Raw genomic sequence first — 18,136 nt, 5'->3', positions numbered from 1 at the left:
TTAATTTATATTATTAATAAATAATTTTAATTTTTTAAATTAATTATTAATAATTTTATAATCTAAATAACTGATAATTAAAACGAGAATTAAATATCAATTTAAAAATTATTTATCTATAGAAATCGGACACTAATAATCTCTAAAATTGTATATAATTAACTAAAATAACCATTAATTATTTTTTATTTTAATAATTTTATAGTAGTGAATGAAAAGCTAACACATTCTTTTAAAATTTAAAACACCAAGATATGTTATTTTGATATAATAGTTATATACTTCTGTATCAATAAAAAGATTATCGTGAATATAGCTTTTAAAACTCTAATAAGTAATCAAACTTCTTCTATATAACTTATTTCCTCCTCCAAAGGAAAAAAGCTTATTTGAAATAATAATAACAGTGATGGAATAGTTTGTGTAAATTGTTTGAACTATGAATATATAATTTGTTGATAGCAGTCCAAATAAGAGAAAAGGACATTTGTTTCCTCCGGAAAACTCTCATTCCAAATTCCAAAAGTTTTACTGTATAAATCAGTAGTACTGGGTTGTGTTCAGAACAGTACTGATACGATTCTGCAGAAGAAGAAAAAAATGAATAATTGAGAAAAGGGTTTTACGGCACAAGCTTTAAACAATTATTAAGTGGATTCTGTACCTATTTCAGCAATTCAACAATTGTTTTCATGATTTTGTCGCATTGAAAAAGCTCCACAGTCTTATTTTTATGGAGATTTCTGTTTCCAAAATAACGGCTACTACGCTGAACTTTCTCATTCAACTCATCAAATTACTGTTGTTAGTGTTTCTGCATGCTCTCATTCACTGCACTCTTTTCTGATATCATTGCACCTTATTTCATCATTATATATTGTTTCTCTTTTTTATCAAACACATACCAGTTTATCACAATTCACACCATCAAAAACTATCAATTTTACACTTTAACAAAAGTATCAAATTCACGACCAAAACTGCTCCAAATGCAGTTTTACTCTTTAACAATTTATTGATATTAAATTATATGGGTATTACCAGACTGGTAGTTGTTATTTTTTCATACGTTATCAATATATTGATATGACTATTAAAATACTAATATTTTAATTGTTTTTTAATTTAAATTATTATTATATTATTATAAAAAGTTATGAAGTGTGTATGTTTTATTATTTGTGGTGTCAAAGAAAAGTTTTCTTTTTCAATATCTTGATCTTACAAAATTTACAAAAACTTTAAAATGTTATTAATTAGTAATATATTATATTATTTACAAAACATGAATAAGACACAATTAATATAATATTTTGGACTCAACATGTAAATTCATACAATTTAAAAGAAAAATATAAATAAGAAGATATTTAAAAGAGATAATATCAATTTAAATTAATATTTATAAATAGACTACTAATTTGAATTTTGAAGCATCTTTGTGGGTATTTCATCACCTATTACAACTAACAAATTAAAAAATCAAATAGCTGAAAATCGAAGGACAAAAAAATAAATCCAACATTATAAGAACAATAGTAAATTATTATAAAACAATGATTTGAAAAAGATTTGTTTCAAGTTAGAGAAAAAACTATCTAATATTTCATACGATGGCACTAAGAAATTGTCAAAATTTAAATAAAGAATCCTTCTTAGAATGTAGATAGCATGAATGATCTTCCAAGAACAAAAGGTTTTTGAAATTAACGAGAGTGAACAAATTCACCAATAACTATTCATGGTGAAGAAACTTTTTGTTATCAATTATCGTTGCTGAAGTTCTTCTTTCCATTTACATTTTTTGTGATTCTAACTGAGATGTGTTTGAAATATGATGCAGTGAGTTAAAAGTTGTGTTGGGAAGATGAAGAAAAGGTGGTTGGGTCCATTTTTGATGAGGTGATGAACAGTGAAATCACGTGGAATTGCAGAGGTTAAATAATGAATTTGCATCGATGGCGTAAATCTTTAAAGTGAGGAGATAAGGGCATTAATAGTGTGTGAATGAGAGTGAAGAAGAAAAACGAGGAAGCGAAGTGACGTGGCAATTCGATCTTATCCAAAACTGAGGGAACCTAGACGCCCACGAGTAAAATTCCAAGTGGGAGCCACGTGGCATGGAACCGTGGAACCTAGTTTGAGTAGTTCTATATTTTTGTTCCGATTCGGTTCGGTTGGATTTTGGATATTTATTTTGGTGACGTTTATGAGGTTGGTAGTTTCTAGAGCGTATCAGAAGTGGGACCCATCACCTGTTCTAAGACGTCCCTGTCATTCCCACCACCATCATCACCACCACCACCACCACCCATCGCCGACAACACCACACTGCTTCACCAACCCCTCTTCAATTCCTTCTTTTCTTTTCTTTTTATGCTCACTTTTTCTATCTTTTCAATCTAGATTCTCTTCCACACTCTCCCTCACAGTGCATTATCCATGTTCATTAACAAGAAATTAACATTTTTCTTCAGATTAATTAACAAATCATTTTCTTTCTTTTTCCATTTTTTTAATAATATTTTTTTCATATGATGACAGATGATTGTTGTTACTTGAGATGTCAAGTTACATAGTGATACCTAACATGAAAACCTTTATAAATAAATTAACAAATTCTTTTCTGTAATAAAACTATTATCCAATAAGTAGCTTTTCATGGATTACATTATAAATATGTTTGCATTATCAATATATTATATTACACTCGATCATAAATAATAGCTTCGAAATATTCACTGCAAGAAAATCATGAAATAGAAACTAATTTTTAGAGACCAAAGTAATTAGTTACAATAGAAATTAAAGTAAAGACCATTTTAGAAACTACAAAAAAAATGGTTTCTAAATTAGTTTCTATTATTTTTTTTTATTGTTAAATAGTTTCTAAATTGATATCTAATTAGTAACTAAGGTTTTAACTACCAATTATTTAGTTTCTAAATTTGGTAGTAAAAACCTTGGTTGCTAATTAGATACCAATTTAGAAACTATTTAAGAATAATAAAAACTCATTTAGAAATCAAATTTCTTTTTAGTTTTTAAAATGGTATCTAATTTAGTTATTGCAACTAATTATTTTGGTTTCTACAAATTGATTTCTATTTCATGATTTTCTTGTAGTGATTTAGTTATTTTTAATCTATATAAGCCTAATTTTGAATCACTATTGTAACAATTTATTATGAATCGTCTAAAAAATAATGCTTAAAAATTAAACTAGATGTAATTCTGATCCCTATTTTTTAGTTCTATTTTTCTTAATATTAAAATAAAAGCATTTATGTTTTGTGTTGTTTTTGAGTTGTGTGATATTTAAGCAGATTGAAATAGGAAGATATTTTATCTTTTTTCTCATTTATTAGGAAGAAAGAAAAATATTGAGCGTGTAAAGTTATGACACTATCAGTGTATTAAATCAACTCCAACACAGTAAAATGTTGTTTTTATAGATAATTTAGCAATAGAGTTGGTTTACACAGTTTTAATAATAAATAGAAATTAATTTAAATATTAATAATTTTTTAATTTATATAATAATATCTAATTTAACCAATATAACAATTAATTTTATTTTATTTTTAAAATTGATTTTTGTTTAATGAAAAATATTTTATTTTTAATGGAGTTCGATCAAAAAGATTCAAATACTAAACAATATACAGAAGATCATAAGCAAATTTAGAAGAAGAAAGAGAGAAATAAGAAAGCTTAAAACTATTTAAATAATTCAAGTAGAAAGACATAATTGAATATAGATATATTGGTTTCGTGTAATTCTCTACAATGAATTTAATTATGCAATCTACAAAAACTATCGTATTTTTCAATTAACAATGTTCAACAACTAACATTAAGAAAAATAAATTACAATTGCTTACTCTTAATTGAAAATGGTACCACAAATTTTACCAATACCTAGGGTTTATAAAAGGTTTTTCATAATTAGAATTATGAAATCATGATTTGGTTAGCTTGACCAAATAAACATATATTAAAAATAAATAAAAAAACAGTTTCACCAATGATGTAATTTTTTCAGTTTAATGAAAATAGATAAAAAATTATTTACAAATTTAGACCAATAATATGACACGACTTTATTTAAAAAAGTCGAACTTATATCACACGATTTTATTTTATATATAAATCTACACCAAAATTATATCTCAATAAGACAACTTTTGTTAAAAAATTTTAGAATAGAAGTCATGTACAACTAACATGACTTTAATTAAATTTTTTATTACTATTAACTGAATCATGTAATTATTGCATAATTTTCAACTTTATAATAATTTAATGTGTTTTGAAAGTTTCATTTTAATCTTTCTATCAAATAAATTACACTGATTTTCACAATATATAGTAAAAGATTATTTCGAATTTGTAAAGTTTGAAGTTTGTAACATTGACCCTTAGTTGTTATGAAGGGGTAAAAAGAATATAAACATTGAGTCACCACTATAGTTATATCAATGATTAATGAATGAAACTATAATTTATGACATGAAATCCAACAACATCAGAGCTACCAATATATATACTAGATGTGTGATGTTTGGCATCTCACTGATTAACAATTCAAAACATAACTATTAAATTAGAATAATTTATTAGGAGAACTATGTAACATTAAATTGAAGTCTAACTATGTAACAGAACTTCAGTGTGAAACTTAATCACATTTCAACTTTTAATTAAAGTTGTGAAAATCATGTATGATTTTTTTTCTAATATTTTTAAACAAAAATTGTCCTAATATAATAACACAAGTTTAATATATATTTAAATATAAATTAAAGTGGTGTGACAAGAATTCAACTTCTTTCAAATAACACAACTTATCTAAAATTATAAATAATTTTTGTCCATTTTCATAAAAAAAAACCAAAAGTTACACAATTTTAATAAATGAAAAATGAAAAAAAAAAATTAAATATGGTAAAAAAAAATTACATTTTGGTAATTGATCTCTAACAACATGACACTTAGAAACTCATAATTTGACAATGACATAATACAAAAGTTTAGAATGAAGTATTAAAAACTATTAGAAAGTTCCAACAGCAAATGAAGTATTATACAACAAATTTTGAGAAAGTAAGTCATTGTTCAGTTATGTACACGTATCAATTTTTTTTACTGTGTATGATTCGATTTTTTCTATGGAGACACGACATTTATTGTGTCTCTGTTTTCTCAATCTTTGATGTTGTTTTATCCGTTTTCACCGAATCAAGAACTTCATAATTTCTGAATGGTTCTAAGTTTTTAACCGGCCAAAGTTCTGACAATGTTGGTTCCGTTTATATGAACTTTTTAATAACATTAATTCGGATACTTGTACGGATAAAACTTACGGCAAGTTTACACTTTACACTTATTTGTCAGACTCACACGGTTGGTAACAAAACATTTTTTTTTTAAAAATAATTATTGGAATGTGACGTAGAAGTTAATATTTCAATATAACTGAAAGATTAGTACAAGTTGAAATCTTTTAGGAAAATAGAATTAATTAGACACTAATTGAAGTTAATCTAAATTATTATTTGTCATAAACTTTCATTAGTGCCACTTTACAAGTATTTTTTTTATTAAAGTCATACTCTTAATTAATATACTTTCTAAAACAATCTATTAAGAAATTATAAAAAATATAATAATATTTTTCTGTTTTGAGAAAAACTGAAAATAAAATATAATAAATAATCACTTCACTATAATAAATAGACCTAAACCCTAATATATATATATATATATATTCAAAACTAAGTGAAAAATTAATCAAGAAACAATAGATACTATTATTTAAAATATTATTCATTTATGCAAAATCTCGCATTGCTTCGATTTTTTTTTCAGTTGGTGTTTAGAATTTTTGGAATGTATGCATTTTGTTATTTGATGCTTTTTATGTTCTTAGTATTAACTGTGTTTTTGTCTGTTTAGTTTGATGGTTATGTTATACGTTGAATTATGTATTTATTGTATAAGAGTTGATCTATCCCTGAAGTGGTTCATATTTATATATTTGTTATTACTAATAAAAAAACTGAGTAGTTTTTTATTTTTTTAAAGTTAAACTTTATTTTTTTGAAAAAAATGTGATACTTTTAATGTAATAGATAGAGTATTTTTTTTTTTCATCCAAGCATCATACCTGCACTGCAATTTTAATGCAATATTTGTCTGCAGTACAAATATTTTAATTTTTTTTCTCGAGTGTCCCAAAAAAATATTGACATTTTGAAATAATAAAAACAATTACTTTGTGAAAGAAACTTCAATTGAACATGTGAATAATACGTCACAATGTATGCACCGAATACTGAATTGAATTTGAATCTCACTCGGTGCTTCCATGCACAAACAATTTTTATCAGTTATGATTTTACATAGTCAACACAATCTCAGAAACCAAAACCATTTTGAGAAAAATAATTTATATAAGCAGCATTTTATAAAAGTTTTTCAGTTTTGCTATAAAGTGAGTGCTGTTAATAAAATAGTAAAATTGAAGATTCCATGGATAAACACAAAAGATTCTACAGTTAAATGGATTTAAGAAGAACAGAGTAAAACGGTTGGTGTTGATTTATTGGTGTCGGTTTGACCAAAGAGAGTTTTTATTTATAGAGAAAAAGATGATAAAGTTTCAGTACAACACATTCTTCCCTCTGCAGCCACGCGAGGTTTCGGGAGTTGGAATCAGAAAATGGAAATTTCTTCTATTTGCTTATCACACACACCTTTCTTTCTGAACCAATTTTGGAAGTGCTTAAACCCAACACGTTACTTCTATCTTCACTCTTACCCACATTCAAAACAAAAACAAGCTTTTCTAAACAATGGAATCGTGTTCACTTCACTATACACTCACCAAAATCAAAATCATATTCAACTAAGCTAAACCACATGCATATACATTCCACACACTACTTTTCTTTACTTTATTTCATGCGTATGTTGTAAGTGATGGAAATCACACATCGACTAGAGATGATGACAATTCATTGTATATAAGTGCGTGCAATCCTCAACCGGTTTTATGGGGTTGAGTTAGGCTTAAAGTCCACTTCTTAATATGGTATCAGAGCCATTTCGATCATATCCTAGCAAGTATTTGTTGAGTTTATCAGGCCATCATTCATAATATGTTATTCCACGCACGAGCTTCTATCTTTGTAATAGTAAGTTCTGGTATTTTAACAACTCGATAATGAATTTTTCTTTTACAACTTGTTATAGCAAAGAACCAGAAACTCGATAATTGAGTAGATCAGTTACCTAGACAGTTTAACGGTCTTTCACCAATATCAGCTGATTAGGAGATGTAAAACATGATTAAACGACTATTAGATCTGTATTAACCATTCTTAAATAAAGTTCAATGAAAATGTATAAATAAGAAGAGATTTTTATGGTGAAAAGTAAATGCTATTTAAACTCTAAACTAAACTACTTAAATTGACCTCATCTAATTTAAACATTGGAGTATTTATATAGGTACTGTACCCTCTCAAACACCTAAGAAAAACAGTTGGAGTTGAAGAAAAAACAGAAACAACTCGATAAAGAATATTCAGCTATAAACTGATGTGTTTGATTATGTTTATTTTTTTTAACCAATATTTAAATAAAATTCACTTGTGATCATTTTTTGAAAAGGGCTAAAAGAAGTTGATGAAACTAAAAGTGAGATTGAGAAGTCTAAATAAACACAGTCCCATGAAGCACAGCAGTTGAACACGTGTAAAAAAGAAATAAAAAATAAATTTGTATATTTGGGTAGAGTGATTAATTGTAGTGATTATTTATGGAAAAAAGAGAAGAAATGAGAGTGTTGGTTTTGGTAGCATGCACTGTAGAGTTTGAGAAGAAACAAAAGAAAAAACAATAAAAGCAAAAACGTGTTGGTATTGAAGACCTAATGAGGTGGACCCACCAGAACAGATTTTCCCAAACCCCACCTAAAACTAAAATAGCTTTTTCATCAACAATAGTTTAAATATTAATGTTCTTCAAACCCCGTTTTAATTAATTTCGCCCTATAAATAAATCGCGTTTTTTTCCTAAGTTTCTCACCAAACGCAGAAGCGAAATCTCCTAGAAAGCGAGACTCTCTCTCTGTTTCTCTTTCTCTCTCTCTGTTTTTCTCTCTCTACTTTTTTGTTTGTTTGGCAGAGTCAGCGAAAACAGAGAAACCAACAAGGTATTGGAACACGAAAACACGACCATAGAAGCAGAGCCTCACCTTGTTCATTGTTTTGAATTCAACTGAAAACACGACAGCTACGATGTTTCACGAGAGCAGCGTGACTCGGTGGCAGACTCAGCCGGTTCAGCCCACTGAGTGGACTCGCTACCACGACAAGCTCTTCGAGCGCGCTCTGCTCCTCGTGCCGGAGGACCTCCCCGACCGCTGGAACCAGATTGCCGGCCACGTTCCCGGTATGTCTCCGGCGGAGGTCAGGGAGCACTACGACGCGCTCGTCCACGACGTCTTCGAGATCGACTCTGGCCGAGTCGAGGTCCCGAGTTACGTCGATGACTCGGCGCCGCAACTCAGTGGCGGTGCCGGGAATTCTGCGTGGGACAGCGCGAATCAGATCTCATTCGGATCCAAACCCAAGCAGGGCGACAGCGAAAGGAAGAAAGGCACGCCTTGGACTGAAGAGGAACATAGGTTTGTCAACGATTTCGCTTCAATTCGATTCCTTCTTCTTTGCGTTTGGGGTTTTCATTTTGGATTTATTTTGTTTTGTTCATCAGGGAGCTGTTTCGTAATTGGGTGGGACTATCTTAAAAAAGAAGGGGAAAAAGAAAAAGTTCAAACCAATTTTGTGTTTTTCTCTGGTTTGATGTTCTTTTGACCGGCAAAAAAAATCTTTTCGTTTTTTTTTTTTTTCTGAATTCTACTTCTTCATGATCATTTGGTCTTACGATACGAGTTCTTCATTGTGTTTTTTTGTTCCTAAAACAATCCCCTTAAGTTCGAAGGTTTTAATTTTCAGCTGCACCTATTCATGAAAACCCTTAATTTCCTCAAAACTTGGTTTTACTCTCTTTGATTCAATAATGCTCTCACCGAGTGTACTGTGAAAGATGATGAACTTTGAGTCCTCTGTTTTTTTTTTGTCTCTATGAATTATAGTGACACAGCGTTATCATCTTCGCTTACGATCGTGCATCTTTTGTTACTGGTTTTTGGAAAACTGAATTAGAATTTCAAACAGGCAAATATCAAACGTCTGCATTGCAATATTTTTTGCTCGTCATGCATGCATTTGAAGATGGTTTAAACCCTCAATTTGCCTCTTCCTACACGTTAAACTCTCACACACAGAATCCATATTCCACTATCTGTAGCTGTGAGTCCTTATTGCAAGTGCATGAATCAGAAGGGCAGTGCTAATGAAACACACTCTTTGTGTCACAGGCTGTTTCTGATCGGGCTGAGTAAATTTGGAAAGGGAGATTGGAGAAGCATTTCAAGAAACGTTGTTGTGACAAGAACACCAACTCAAGTAGCTAGTCATGCTCAGAAATACTTCCTTCGGCAGAATTCAGGGAAGAAGGAGAGGAAAAGATCAAGCATCCATGACATAACCACAGTGGACAGTAACTCTGTGCCTGTGCCCATTGACCAGAACTGGGTTCCTCCTCCTGGTGCTTCAATGCAGCAGTCACAAGACATGCTGCAGTACCCTTCAAGCAACATGCATGATCAAATGGGTCCATTTGGGTATTCAAGCTATGGCTTTGAAATGTAAAGAATGGTAGTAGATAGAAGCTTGTTGTGTATATAGTGTTGTAGCTTTGGGTCGTATGTTTGTAAAGTTTTCATGGTTTCGCTAGCTGACAAGGGTGATTAGGAGTGTTGTTGCTAATTAAAAATTGAATATTTTAGTGTAGGTTGTGTTTTGAGTACCTTGGTGAATCCTATGAATGAAGCAGTGAGGATGAAAGGGCAGTGAATACAAATAGTGAGCCTTTTTAGAATGAATCCAATAGTAATGGAAATTCTTTTTTATTTGGCAACTTCAATAACTGCTTTTCAATTAGGATTAAGCATGTTGAGTGAATCAAAGCCTGTTTTGGTGGTTCTTTCTCCTTTATGGTAAAAGCCTGTAATCTTATTAAAGGTAATGAAAAGTGGTGCAGAACTTTTATCAAGAATAATGCGCTGTGTTTCAGACACATCATTGTAATTTCTCAGCACAGGAGAAAACTCCACCTTATCAGTTCTACCTTAAAGACCACCTTAACTAAACATCACTTTTTGTAACAAAACCAAATGAAGAGCTGTTACCAAGTAACAAACCAGCGAATTAAGGAGGAGAAACTAATGTTTTCTGCAAACCACACGCTTTCTCTAGACAACAATTCTGAATGGAAATTTTGAGGTTCATGGGTACACTTACGAGTATGTGAGTTCCTACAACATGCTCCAATCTACCATTGCAAGCTTTTTTTAGTAGCTCTAATTTAAAATATTTTATTCAGGTCATTGTAGTTACAACAGTTTTTTGGTTCTTGTCAAAAACTGTTTCACATGAGCGTCCATTAAATAACTTGCATCATCTTCGGTGGGTCATTAACGGTGTTATCTTACACTTCACAGCGAAAATCAAAACAATAGAAACAGAAATAAAAATGGGATGTTTAAAAGTACAACTCATGGACCAACTAAAAAGAGTAACATTCTTACAACATAAATATAAAAAAAAAGTACAAAGATGATATAAAAAATAGTATTTTTGTTATTTTATAAAAAATTAAAATTTTAGAAAATGATTGTATATTAGAGCAAAATTGTCTTTAAAAAAAATAGTAATTAAACTGGATGTCTTCAATCCAAACTCCAGTTCCACCCGTAAAATATAATAAATTTTTAAGTTAGATCTTAAGATTATATAGATCTCATTTTTGTCCTTGAATTATTAATAATTTTTAAGTTAGCATAATTGAGAGAGATTAAAAAATTTGATGGATTGAAAGTGTAATTATAATGATATAGAGTATTACGGAAATTCCTTCATAAACTGGGTGACCTTTTAATGCACCACCATTCTCCCAACCATAGATTGCATTTGGCTTTCATCTGAGATCTCGTGATTGTCCCCACTTTCTGTAATTGTATCATTGTCACATTAAGAACACGTGATTTCAAATCTTTTGTCGTGAGCTTTTATAAAAAATACAGTTACAAATTAAATAACTTTTTACATTAAAATTATAATTCAACGATTAAACCCACATTCACTTTGTTATTTGATCCTGCCCTTGTTAAAAATGTCATGCAACATAATTTTTAGCATATATACCTGTAAAGAAATTTATTTAAACTAAACCTTTAACGTATTTCTCATTATATTTGTCCACAAAAATTTTAAAAAATTAAAACTTGACTCAATTTTTAAGAATAAAAATCAAAGAAACCAATCTAATTTTACCATGATATGCATAAGATAAAAACCAAATTATGATGTCAATTTTCTACTAGAGACAATTATAGCAAATATACTTTATAAAAACGGGCAAACATTTCTTTACATATAACTTGGTTTTAGTACTTCAAAGAGACAAACTAAGTCTTTATAATCAAAGAATAAGCAGCCCTGTAAAATCCAAACATAGTCATTGTCTGTTCACAAGCCAAGTGAAACAGTTATATGCGTTCAAATTGATAAACGCTTAGTCACTTGAGAAAAAGTGAGAAGCTTTTATCTATTACCAAATAATTCCTAAACTGAATGCATAAACGGTGAAACTCAAAAGCTTTCCCAATATTTTCCTTAGACAAAAGTGAAAATTAACCGGAAAGGATCACATCATCATAACAAACATACCAAGTTTTGTGGATGCAATGACATGGTTTCATACATCACCATTAAAGAAATTACAGATAACAAGAAACACAATCTATATACAAAGGCCAAAGTTAACTCAGGGTTGTGTTTTATTCCCCAGGCTTATTTTCCACAAAGACATGACGGCTTGTGCGAAGGACATCACTCCTTTTGAGGTTTCTACAAAAGAAAGAAATAAGTGTTAAATTATGGTAAAGGTAGAAAGGAGAGTAAGATAAGATCCACAATAAAATTCCAATGCCACCAAGTTGCTAAAAAGCAGATGCAACTTACAAATCTAGATCTTCCATTTCAAAGATAGATTATAAAAAACATTAAATACATGGACAAGGCATAACTTGATGGAACATTCCAATCACCCCTGGCTAGTTTTGATTAAGTGCAAATCATGGTAACAGGTGACCACCCCACCAAAACTCTACCGCTATCCATGCATGTAGCACACGCAGCACTACACTTTGGGAAATGGCCCCCTTGGTTTACACCAAATTGAATTTAACAAAAAACTGAGCAAAAGCAAACAAATTATTCAAGAACAAACAGTATCAGCAGTCATCATTTTAGAACAACTTCAATGCAGTCCTTCAAGGCAATACAATTTCACTTTAAACATTGCATTGGATAATAAATAAACCATCAATTTCATCCTTGAACTATTATTTTCTCCAATGTAGTCCTCAAAGTGGAAAGAAATACTTGAGTAGTCTTAAAAAGTATTACAAATCATGCTGAGTAGTCCACGAAATATTAAAAAACACCTGAAATTGATCCAAAAACTTTATTGAAATACATCAACCAAGGGATAAAGGTAATTGATATTCAGAGGTTCAAAAAATTTCTTAAACATTTTTATTATTTTGGGGACAACTTAGACGGCAATACGATAATTTGGAGAGACCAAATTGGTGGTTTGTTTATTTACTGAAAAGAGAGAGACAGAAAAAACGGGATGAACAAAATCCACAAAATGACGAGTAGTAAAGAGAATTTTCAAATGATCTCAATTGTCAATTATTGCATAAAAGAAGTAGATAGACCTAACCAGTCACCGTCCCCACAAAACTGATAACAACGAAATCTAAAACCAAAAACTGAAATAATCAAACGGTAGAATATGATTCACAAAGAGTAAGTTCAGTGTTCTGTAAAACTCCTGTCGGTTTTGGTGCGAATAAACGAATCGTTCAAATCACGGTCACAAACAACAGATTGTTAGAAAAGAACCGCACAAATCTAACAAAAATGTCAAAAGAGAAACACCATCCATCATGTAAAATTACAAACTTCTGAAAGTTGAACTTCATCGTGATCTTTACAAGATGAAATATGAAAAGTAACAAAAAACGTAGTTTCTTGACATGCACAGAACAAATCATATTTGACAATAAAAGTATGAGTAGATCGAAAAGAAAAGCGTGCACCTTATCAGCAGTGCCTTTGTCCCCCTCAGCACTGTTTTTGTCGTTCTCAGCCTTAGCCTTCCCCTGCAGCTTCTGTTTCTCCAATCTCTCCCTCTCCCATTTCTGCACACAGAAGAAAAACATGTAACATAGGGTTACAGAGATTGAATCCAAATAGGGCGAAAATGAGAGTACCTGAATGTAGACATTCTCTTTGGCCTGTTCTTCCTCGCTCAGAACGCGACCTTTGTCGCTGAAGAAGCGACTGAAAGCCCCTCGATTCGTTGAGTCCATCGCACGAGTCACGGATCCTCGACTCACCCACGATCTCAAAGCCATTGAAGGAGTAATATTAAACGGTGGTGGCGGTGTTTCTTCCACTACAAACAAGGAAACAAGAAGTCAAACGCCCTAGAATTTTCTTTCCTTCCTTTTATATACACCGACCCATCACCGTCTCAATCTCCACCCGACCCGTTTTACCCGACCCGTTAAACCTCTTCGCTATTTTTTACCTTCGTTTAAAAATATATTGGTAATAATGATATACAATTGTTTATTAATTTCTTTGTTGGTTAATTAATTAGAATAATATATCGTGGTTTATTTTTAACTTAACTTTATATTTGTAAAATTACTACTTTTAATTAATGTTCCTGGTGAAATATATTTTTAAGTATTTAATTAGAAAATGAGCATTGGTAATGTGCTTCCTATGAAAGATTTTCTTTTGAAAGTTCTTTCTCTTTTTAATATGACTTTTTTTTGTTAATTATTTCTTGTATTGATTACTTTGATTAAAATATAATAATTGTTTTAATTCATAAAAAGACAAATATTACGAAGGGTCTAAGTTTCTCTCTCGTGGAGTGAGTATTTGAAAAGTTCAATGTTAAAAGTTAAAATTTTAGTATTATTTTTCTCTCGGTTATTAGTAATTGGAAAATATTATTTTCACACTCTATATTTCACTACATTCAGTTTAACAACTACCGAATTAACTAATAAATAAATAAATTTTAGTTTTAGAAGAAACTAATTTCTTTTTTTTAAGTGTTTAAATTTGTTTATTGACAAAACATATCCATAAATATGAGATAAAATGAGGAACAAAACTTAAACAGTTCTATAATTTTTATTTTTATTTTCAATTAAAATTAAATTTTATGTTAATGTTAAGTGAAATGAAGATTTATATTAGAAAATTATATATATTATTCAAATAAAGTTTTAATTTTATTTACCTGGTCACGTTGCATACTTCGCTTGAAATGAAAAAGTTGCAATAGATATTTATAGAAACATTTTCTTGTCGACCATTCTTCCATTAATTCTTCATGTTACTACTAGGGAGATGGAACCTAAAGAAGTGTTGATTGACTTCTTTTCCCTCCTTCTTGTTGAGCAGTTTGCTAGAACTTCAACTTGCTCCTCCTCGTCTTAGTGTTACTCATTTAGGTCTCAGTCGCTCTAACACAGGTAAATGTCAAATGACGTACCTCCAAAAGGCACTCCAACGCTCAAGTCAGCAAAGGGTACTCGGCAGTCGATTGTTAGAGTATATTTAGTAATGAGGTATCTTATTCTTGAAATTTGTGTTATTTATATTATTTTAATGGACTTACCTTACTGGACCGGATTAGTGAAGTGGATTGTGTTTAGGGGCATATTATCTAGTTTTTAGTGGTGATTTAACTTTATTGACCTTAATTTGAATGTTAATGGCTGAATGTGACGGTTGGCTCACATAAACTCGGTCAGATCGGTCATAGAGTACCAGTACAATTCATTATAATCATCTGCTAATTCTTCAAATCCTTTGGAATTTTTCTTCTTGCACATACAATTCAGTAGGAACTTGAAGTGATTAATGTTAGAAATAATCCAAATTAGTAGTGCCTATAAATAGACAATTCTTTGTATTGTTTAAATAAGAAGAACTCAATAACAGAACAGACTCTCTTCTCATATTTCTCACTGTGAGTTCCGTCTTTTGTGTGTCTGCTCTAACATCTGGTATCCAGAGCTAGGTTTTCTTCTTCGATCCAAAGGTGCTTTCTGTTTGATTGTCAATGGGGCAAACTGGTGCAAACTTCATTGCTAATTTTCCTATTCTTGATGGAAAGAATTGGGATAGATGGAGTATCCAAATGAAAGCAATTATGGGGTATCAAGAAATCAGCGAAATTGTGGAGAATGGCTACACAGATCTGGTTGAAAGAGCAACAGAAGCACAGAGAGCCACACACAAGGAAAATAAGAAGAAAGATTGCAAAGCCATGGTCCTTCTTCATCAATGTGTTGATGATGCGCATTTTGAGAAGATTGCGACAGCAAAATCCTCCCATGAGGCATGACAGATTCTTGAGAAATGTAATAAAGGGGCTGAACAGTTGAAGAAAGTTCGATTGCAGACATTGAGGCGTCAATATGAATTGATGCAAATGGAGTCACATGAAAGAATCGCTCAATTCTTCAATCGAATAATAAGCCACACGAACGCGATGAAGGCTTGCGGTGAAAAGATCTCTGATCAGTCAATGGTGGAAAAAATTCTTAGAACCCTAAACCCCAATTTCGATCATATCGTTGTGGCGATTGAGGAATCGAAAAAGATTGAAGACCTGAAAGTGGAGGACCTTCAAGGTTCCCTCGAAGCGCATGAGCAGAAGCTCATGGAAAGATCCACAGAGAAGCCTGTTGATCAGGCATTGGTGGCCCAGATTTCAAGGAAAGGGGGCTATAATGGTAGAGGTGGATACAAAGGTCGTGGTAAGGGAAAGGACTACAGAGGAGGGAATCCAAAAAATATCCAATATCAAGAACGTGAGAAGATTGATCATGCTGAAAGTTCCTCAAGAAAAGGGGGGAACAATTACTGGTGTGGTGGCAAGAAGAAGGTTGACAGAAAACGTATTAAGTGCTTTAATTGTGGGAAAGTTGGTCACTTTTCCAATGAGTGTCAAGCACCTCCAGATCAGAATGAACATAGAGGCAACCATTATGATGAAGCACACATAGCTAAAGAAGACAGTGAGGTAATTTCTGAGGAAAAACCTCTTCTTCTCATGATGATAACAAACCATGATTCCAGCTGTGATGATAAGTGGTATATAGATTCTGGTTGTTCCAATCATATGACTGGAAATCGAAATTGGTTAGTGAACTTTGATGAAACCAGAAAAAGCAATATTAGATTTGCAGATGATAGAATCATACAGGCAGAAGGGACTGGTGATGTTTTAATCAGTGGCAGAAATGGCAAGAAAGCCATACTTTCTGATGTACTCTATGTTCCTACCATGAATAGCAATTTGATTAGCCTTGGACAATTGCTGGAAAAAGGGTTTTCAATGAATATGAATCAAGGATTTCTGGAAATTTTTGATGCTACAAATAAGATGGTTTTAAAGGCTCCTATGGCACAGAACAGAACCTTTCAAGTAAATCTGAAAACTGTTGAAACACAATGTTTCTCTGTTTCAATGCTTGCTAATGATTCCTGGCTATGGCATATGCGGTTAGGACATCTAAATTTTAGAGACTTGAGTTTGCTTAGATCTAAAGAACTAGTTCATGGCTTGCCTTCAATTCAGATTCCAAGCAAAGTCTGTGACAGCTGCCAAGTGAGAAAACAACCCAGAACTGCATTCAGTTCATATACTCCCTCTAGAGCTAAAGAGCTTCTGCAAGTGATCTACTCTGATGTTTGTGGACCCTTTGATGTCCCATCATTGGGAGAAAACAAATTTTTTGTGACTTTTGTTGATGAACTGAGCAGGAAAATCTGGATATATTTGCTGAAATTAAAGAGTGAGGTGTTCCAAATTTTTCAAAACTTCAAGAGCCTAGTTGAAAAGCAGTCAGGGAAATGCATTAAGGTACTCAGGATAGATGGTGGAGGAGAATTTACTTCTGGGGAACTTGAAACTTTCTGCATAGAACAAGGTATACTGCATGAGGTGACTGCACCTTACACACCTCAACATAATGGGATAGCAGAGAGAAGAAACAGAACCATTCTAAATATGGTGAGAAGCATGTTAAAAGGTAAAACTCTTCCACATAATTTTTGGGGAGAGGCAGCAACCACTGCTGTCTATATCCTCAACAGATGTCCTACAAAGAGTTTACATTCTCAAGTTCCTGAAGAAGTCTGGTCTGGTCTGAAACCTTCAGTGAAGCATCTCAGGATTTTTGGCTCACTTTGTTATAGGCACATCCCTGATCAAAGGAGGAAGAAACTTGATGACAAAAGTGAGCCTATGATTCTTGTTGGCTACAACTCAACTGGCTCCTACAAACTCTATAACCCTGTCACAAGGCAAGTGATTTTCAGTAGGGATGTGTATTTTGATGAGTCAAATTCATGGAAGGATTTCAAAGAATCAACACCATTAATGAGCAAATGGATACTTGACTTGGATGACAGCAACACGGTTTCTCAAGAGACTCAAGAGAATGTGGTGAGATCACCACCATCCGTGAACGTTAGGCCATCAAGGGTCAGAAATTTACCTCCACATCTCACAGATTATCAACTGTTCTCTGCTAATGCTATCTCTGCAGAAGGTGATCTTGTGCAACACATGGCTTTGCTAGCTGATTCTGAACCAGTTCATTTTGAGGAAGCCATTCGCAGTGATATTTGGAGAGCAACAATGATTGAAGAAATCAAGTCCATAGAGAAGAATGACACTTGGGAATTGGTATCTTTACCTGCAAAGAAGACTCCAATTTCTGTTAAATGGGTGTTCAAGACTAAGTTGAAGTCTGATGGTACAGTGGCCAAGCACAAAGCTAGGCTAGTTGCAAAGGGTTTTATGCAAAAGGAGGGGATTGACTATTCAGAGG

At 31.9% G+C, this 18,136-nt stretch overlaps 2 protein-coding genes across 2 annotated transcripts; one reads left to right on the top strand and one right to left on the bottom strand.

The window, feature by feature from the left end:
- Positions 1-8,070: 8,070 nt before the first annotated feature.
- LOC137827764 (transcription factor DIVARICATA) lies at positions 8,071-10,056 on the top strand. Its single transcript, XM_068634070.1, has 2 exons — positions 8,071-8,695; positions 9,449-10,056. Exons 1-2 carry the CDS (start codon positions 8,307-8,309, stop codon positions 9,780-9,782), a joined length of 723 nt encoding a protein of 240 aa, XP_068490171.1. The 5' UTR covers positions 8,071-8,306; the 3' UTR covers positions 9,783-10,056.
- Positions 10,057-11,818: 1,762 nt separating this feature from the next.
- On the bottom strand, positions 11,819-13,709 carry LOC137827762 (uncharacterized). Its single transcript, XM_068634069.1, has 3 exons — positions 13,478-13,709; positions 13,304-13,405; positions 11,819-12,041 (listed from the first exon to the last, which is right to left on the bottom strand). Exons 1-3 carry the CDS (start codon positions 13,619-13,621, stop codon positions 12,024-12,026), a joined length of 264 nt encoding a protein of 87 aa, XP_068490170.1. The 5' UTR covers positions 13,622-13,709; the 3' UTR covers positions 11,819-12,023.
- Between the last annotated feature and the right edge of the window lie 4,427 nt (positions 13,710-18,136).

This window comes from Phaseolus vulgaris, chromosome 7 (genome assembly GCF_000499845.2).
Source record: "Phaseolus vulgaris cultivar G19833 chromosome 7, P. vulgaris v2.0, whole genome shotgun sequence".
NCBI classification, from domain to species: domain Eukaryota; kingdom Viridiplantae; phylum Streptophyta; class Magnoliopsida; order Fabales; family Fabaceae; genus Phaseolus; species Phaseolus vulgaris.
The sequence above is the reverse complement of the archived record's forward strand: the minus strand, read 5'-3'. Positions and strand labels throughout refer to the sequence as shown.